The 7,130-nt window shown below is 43.1% G+C and overlaps 1 protein-coding gene across 1 annotated transcript; it reads right to left on the bottom strand.

Moving 5' to 3' along the window:
* Positions 1 to 3,958: 3,958 nt before the first annotated feature.
* On the bottom strand, positions 3,959 to 5,182 carry LOC110931736 (uncharacterized protein K02A2.6-like). Its single transcript, XM_022175119.1, has one exon. It carries the CDS (start codon positions 5,180 to 5,182, stop codon positions 3,959 to 3,961), a length of 1,224 nt encoding a protein of 407 aa, XP_022030811.1.
* Between the last annotated feature and the right edge of the window lie 1,948 nt (positions 5,183 to 7,130).

Genomic DNA, 7,130 nt, shown 5'->3' with positions numbered 1-7,130 from the left:
TTTGATGCTGAACCAAGCCCAATACAATTCCTTGGTGGTTGAAACATATAAACGGCGGATCGAGGACGAATCTAACTGTCGTCAGTCTGAGCATGAAGTTGCTTTTCTGAAAAACGAAGAGAATGTTCGATTGAAGACAAAGCAGGAATTTCATCGCTCCGAGCTCGAGCAGATCGTTTGAAAGAACAGGTTTCTGAAGCTAAAGGAGTTAGCAAAGCCTCTCAGGCCTCAGCTGCGGCTGCTTACGAGGCTCGTGACAAAGCTGTCCATGATTTGGAGAATGTGAAATTGAAGTTTGAAGAGTTAGAGGAAAAATTATCTGAGGTTGAGGAGAGAAATAAAACGGAGCAGAAGGAGATGCAATCCAACTATGATCAATTGTTGGTTGATTATATTCGTCTGGTGAATGGCCGTTGAGTCACACCAGACCATGATTGCCGATGCGAAAGATATGCTGACTCGATACGATGGTGAAATGGTCAAGTTGTATAGCCTTGTATCGGAACTTATGCTTACAAAACAGTGGTTCTTGACCGACGGGGTGGCTTTGGTTGTTAGATTGGTTCATCAATGTAACACCCCGTGTTACCGAATGTCAAAGTCGAAGTCAAAGTCAAAGTCAAGTTTGACTTCTTTGACTGTAATTAGTCTATTCTATGTTTTATTATTTGTATTATGTGGAGTAAGTGTTGTTAGTCAAAAAAATCGAACGAATCGAATGTTTAATCGACGCAAAACGCTTTACGACTGTGAATAGTAGGAAGTAACAATGCGATAAAGTTAATCAATCAATAACCAAGCTAATCGAATCATCAATCGAACTCGAAACTCGAACTATGCGAATTTGGTGTTATATTACGTGTGTGTGTGCCTTACGTGTTACCTGTGTTTGCTTACTTTATGTTATGTGTGGTGATCAATCGAATCGAAACTCGAAGCTCAATCAAACTCAATCGAAATCGAATCATGATGAATGGTAGCGAAAAGATAGTGTGAAATGTAGATGCTTATATGTAGATATAGTAGTTGGGACTGAAAGTAATTTGAATAGGAGACTCTATCGTATTCGTATCGTTTTCAATCGGAATCGAAATATCAGAAATCGTCGCACCGAATGCTCAACGCAGGCTGTTGATCGATCAGGCTCCTAGCCGATCGAACAGCCCAGCCGATCGGACGGACTGTCCGATCGGGATGCCTGGCCGATCGGCCAGCTCTTTCCCCTTTTGGAAGCCTATAAATAGGCCTGTCATTGTCATTCTTTCCACTTTTGGAAACCCTCTGACCGACAAGCTTGTGTTCTTCACTATTTCTCAGAGTTCTCTCAATCCCGGTAAGATTTCATCCTAAATCTTGTCCTTTCTTGATCTATGCACACTCCTACACCTTTCTATCTTTCAAATCTTGGTTTCTAACCGTGAAATCATCAAGATCTAAGTATTCTAGGATGATGTCATCATGGTGTTCTTCAAGAACTTCATGTATTGGCTTCAATCCACCAAGAATCACTTGGATCTAGCCGATTTCCACATAAACAAACTAAGATCTATCACAGATCTGAACATTTACATGATGTGAAGGATTGAAAGAAGGATTTCCAACTTTCTTTAAACTCTTTTACACTCAATGCCTTCAAACCAGTAGGAACGGAGCTTGAGCCAACTCATTCTAATGGTTGTGTGGTTCAAGATTCGGATTCTACCTACGAGGTTCACCGATTTCGGGTTAAACGTAACGTTCACCTGCCGGACTTGGGTGATTCCTGTCCGAGCAGGGGAAACAAGTAAGAACGAAGGTGCCATGGTTCAACTCGTTGTCAAAACACCTCGATATAACGTCAAACAACCAGAACAGCCAAGTATTAGACGAACACGCCGGCCAGGTCAGAATGCTGACCGATCGAACATGTTGTCCGGTCAGGTGACATCCTGCTGAGGACTTACTACTGAAGTGTCTAACCGATCGGTTAAGCCGGCCGATCGAACGGCCTGTTTGATCGATCGACCTGAAAGGTAAGAACACTTCAATATTCTCAAATACTACAACGAAAACCTCAAAAGGACAAGCCATCATACACAAACACATCCTACTCAAAGGAAGAAACAATCCACTCGAACAGTCCAACCGATCGAGCCTACCGGCCGATCGAACAGGCTGTCCAAACGGACTGTCTAACCGAACGAACAACCCGTTCGATCGAACCTACAGTTCGATCGACCAGGCTGTTCGACCCATCATCACTTGTTTCCATTTAACGCGTTACTCGTCGTTATACTACCAAACTATATTCAGGCTAACCCTACTCTCAAGCGCTCCCTTCAATCCATCAATCAATCGCTGTAAGTATACTCGAACCCTTTTTTTGCTTTAGCACTTTTGGGTGTTACATACGTTACTTATCTAAAATCACAATCAAACACACTACTCAATTATTTAAACGCTAACCGTTCTACATGTATTACCTGCCTTAACGACGTAGTACTATAGTTTGGACTCAGCACCCGTTCACACGGGGGTTGTTAAGGACAATTACTTGCATGGATTACGGTGGTAATCATGTATTGCGAACTGTCTCGGACAGTCAACCCACAGTCACTGGTATCGATAGATCCATGTCGATAATTAACATGCTTCGTTTTCCTCTGTGTACGTGCTGGTTATGCGTAAACTATTTCGAACTCTATATGCTGTTATCAAACTTGTATGCTCACCTTTACATTTTATGTATTGACTTTAATTTAACGTAAGTGATAGGCAATTTGGATGCTTAACTGCTAGGAAGGCGAGCTTAGAATAAGCGTCTAGAGCATAGTTGTCTGTAGATCTTGCAGATCGAGTCTCTAGAGGCATTTAAACAATTATATTATTTATATTTGAATCTGAGTTGTCGGAACAGAACATTTGACTAGTTGTTATCTATAATAATTTGTTTTACTATTTGGGATACGGTATGGGACGTATTAATTAAACTAAATAGTAATGATAGTTGTTGTGGAAACTTCTGGACAATCTGTTTCGCTCAGTGCCATGCCCCGATGATTCCGCCATCGGTTGGGGTGTGACAATCAAAGCCCTGAGTTGGAGAAGGTGGTTGCAGATCTGGTAAACACTGTTAATGCTGTTGGTGTGAATGATGGCATTAAGCAAGGCTTTCAAGCTGCGAGAGCTTCGGCTCGATCTGTTGAGGAAGTTCTTGGATATAATGAAGGAGCCAAGGACACCTTAGATGTTGCGATCAAGGCTTTCTATAATTTCCACATCTCAGTTCTCGATAAGGTTTCAGAACTGGTGAACGAGCCTCTATCGGTCATAAAGCAGAAAAGTGAACTTCCTATTGTCAAAGAAGATTAAGAAGAACCTTGTGTGTGCTTTTTGTACTCGTACAATATTTTTCATTTCGATTATGGCATGTAACCGTAAAATTTGGGCCTGTTATGATTTTACCAGACATGCTTTCTAAACTTTTCGGGAATCATAAATTTGGTTATGATATTTATGCTTGACTTTTAGTTTTAGTTTGCGTCCAAACCTTTACTACTTAGCCAAATCTTTGCTAGGTCATCTAGACGGCCAGATCGTAGCAATGAACTTTTATAAGTTTGTTTCCTTTGCTTAAATCCTTTATGCTTTTTATGATTGGATCGAATCAGATCCTTTTGCTTAATAGATTTTTGTTATTTTTGAACTATTTAAGCCTTCTCGATCGGCGCGAGGCATGGGTCGAGGCCCGTTTGTGCACATTTTATATCGTTCGAACTTATACATAGATATGCTATGGTTTGTACTATAAAAATGCGGATCGCTTTATTTGATAACTTGATAATCATAGTTCCGGGGCAGACCCTCCCGGTTTTACAGGAAACTTGAAAACATGTTCGGGGCATTACCCTCCCGACACTTACATGGAAAAAGGAAATAATAAAAATAGCAATCTTTTTGGCCTGTAGTGGGCAGGTGTCTACATGAAGCATTTCTTCAGACGAACCCCGTTCCATGTTCTTGGGACGGGGGTTCCACCGATCTTTTCGAGCATGTAGGACCCTTTGTCACTAGCTTCTTTTATGCAATACGGTCCCTCCCACTTTGGGGTCAACTTTCTATGAGCCTCGACGCGACTTGCATCATTGCTCCAGAGCACAAAGTCTCCAACTTTAAATTTATAAAGTTTGGCACGGGCATTGTAGTACTTTTCAATCTTCTTCTTATACCGTGCTTCTTTAATTGCAGCTATGTTTCGACGTTCTTCCAATAAATCGAGATTGGATCGGAGCTCCTGTTCATTTTCCTCCCAGTTTTTGCACCTTTGATTTGGGAGTCCGATCTCTACAGGAATCACAGCTTCGGTACCGTACATAAGACTAAACGGTGTTTCTCCGTTACTTGTCTTTTGTAGGGTTCGGTGAGCCCATAGTACGTTCGGCAACTCGTCTGCCCATCCTTTGCCTTCGTAACCAAGCCTTCTTTTTATACCATCGACGATTCGGTGATTTATCTGCTCGACCTGTCCGTTCCCCTGTGGGTGAGCGACCGACGAGAAGACTTGGTTAATTTTCAGATTCTCACACCACCGCTTGAATGGATTCTCCGCAAATTGTTTTGCATTATCGCTCACTATGTATAGCGTAAGACCGAAGGGACACACGTTCTGCTCCCAGAAGAATCTCGTCACATTATAGCCAGCGATAACCGTGAATGGTCGAGCTTCCACCCACTTGGTGAAATAATCTACTGCCACCAGCAGATACTGAGCGCTTCCGCTTGATCGTGGGAAGGGTCCGACTATGTAAACGACCCACTTTTGAAAAGGCCATGCGGCAGTTAGTGGGATCATCTCATTCTTCGCTCGGAGGCTTATCGGCGCATGTTTCTGGCATTCATCACATTGTTGGAGCTCTTTACTGCACTTTCGTGCATCCCGGGGCAATAATACTCTGCGTTTTTTTACCTTTGTTAAGATCATTTTTGGTCCGGCATGGATACTGCAAATGCCATAATGTATTTCTTTGATGATGTAGCTAGCTTGTTCCGGATCGAGACATTTTAACAGAGGGCCGAGAAAAGTCTTTCGGTACAATCCCCCTTCTTGCATTTGGTATTGAAGCGAGTTGATCTGGATTTTTCTGGTCTCCGCCTTGTCAACTGGCAAAACATCATGTACCAAGTAGTTGATTATCGGAGTCATCCAGGTTTGTGACGGAGCTTCCACTTACATGACCTGTGGAGTGGCGATCGAAGGTACGGTCAGTACTTCGACCCGTACCTCTTTAGCAAGATGGCTGAATGACACAGATGCTAACTTGCTTAAAGCGTCGGCCTTTTGTTTTTGCTGCGGGGAATGTGTTCGACCTTCAATGAGTCAAACAACGACATCGCTTGCATCACCTGCTCTAAGTATTCGATCATGTTGGTTTCCCTTGCTTCATGTTCTTTGTTTACTTGATTTGCTACGAGTAGCGAATCAACATGGGCTACGACGTTTTTTGCTCCGACTTTGGCTGCTAAACGCAAGCCAGCCAATAATGCCTCATATTCAGATTCGTTATTGGAGCTCTTGAATTCTAGACGGAGTGCATATGTCATATCCATGCCATTAGGATCAGTGAGTATTAACCCAGCTCCCGCACCCTCGGCGCTCGAAGCTCCATCCTTACACAAAGATCAAGGTTTGTTTGGAGCTTGCTCCGTTTCTTCCACTTCCTTGTCTTCCGGCATTTCAACTAAGAAATTGGCTATCACCTGCCCTTTTAGTGGACCCTTGGTTTTGAAGGTGATGTTGAAGGCACCCAGATCGATCGCCCATTTTGCCATGCGACTCGATACTTCGGGTCGCCGGAGAACGTGCTTTATTCTTTGATCTGTTCGAACCTCAATTGGGTGGGCTTGAAAATATCGGTGACGCCTTCTTAAAGCATGGACCTATGCGAGAGCTAATTTTTCCAAAATTGGATACCTTATTTCATAATCCTTCAACGTTCGACTTACATAATAAATAGGGATCTGAGCTCCAGTTCGATGGGCGACCAGAACCGCACTGATGGCGCCACGTGATGCGGCCAAGTATATTGTTAGCACCTCATCTTCTTCTGGTACGGTGAGAGTTGGTAATGTGCCCAGATAAACTTTGAGTTCTTCAAAAGCTAGTGCAGCTTCATTGCTCCATTTAAATTCTGATCTGAAACTTCTTCTAAGTACGTCCATAAATGGGAGGGATCTGTCTGCTGCTTTTGACAAGAAACGGTGGAGAGCGGCAAGTCGTCCGTTTAAGGACTGAATTTCTTTAACCGAAGTTGGAGGATTCATGGTAAGGATGACGCCTAAGAACTTCCCTTCCTCTACCCCGAACGTACATTTTTTAGGGTTCAATTTCATATTTGATGCTTCGGAGTCGGGTGAATGTTTCAAGTATACCTCTCAACATGGCCTTTTCGTCGGGACTTTTGATCACGATATCATCAACGTACACTTCCAAATTTCGCTCAATCCAGTCCTTGAAAGCTTTGTTCACCAATCGTTGGTACGTGGCACCGACGTTTTTCAGGCCGAAGGGCATCTTTGTAAAACAATAAATTCCCTCATTAGTAACAAAGGTTGTCTTGCCCTCATCTTCGACTGCCATTTGTATCTGATGGTACCCTTTGTAAGCGTCTAAAAAGCATTTCAGCCTGAATGTGGTGACGGAGTTGATCTTTTCGTCGAGTTCTGGTAATGGAAAACAATCTTTCGGGCACGCGTCGTTCAAGTCGGTGAAAGTAATACACATTCTCCAAGAGTTGTCCTTCTTTCGTACCATAACTGGGTTTGACACCCAAGTTTGATACCGGACTTCTCGGATGATCCCAGCATCTAGGAGACTCTTCACGTCCTTAGCAATTGCCTTGGCTCGATCTGGTGCCATATGTCTTTTCCTTTGTGCTATCGACTTGATTGATTCTTTCACGTTCAGACGGTGCTGTGCCATGGATCTGGGAACTCCTTGCATATCGGAATGCTTCTAGGCGAAAACGTCAATTGAGTTACTCAACAACTCCCATAGGAGCTTTTTAGTTTGTTTTGGGAGCTGAGCCCCGATTGCCACTTGTTGTTCTGGGAACTCCAGATTAATCGCCCAGAGTTCCGTGGGTACTTCAGAT

Source organism: Helianthus annuus, chromosome 3, assembly GCF_002127325.2.
Source record: "Helianthus annuus cultivar XRQ/B chromosome 3, HanXRQr2.0-SUNRISE, whole genome shotgun sequence".
NCBI classification, from domain to species: Eukaryota; Viridiplantae; Streptophyta; class Magnoliopsida; order Asterales; family Asteraceae; genus Helianthus; species Helianthus annuus.
The sequence above is the reverse complement of the archived record's forward strand: the minus strand, read 5'-3'. Positions and strand labels throughout refer to the sequence as shown.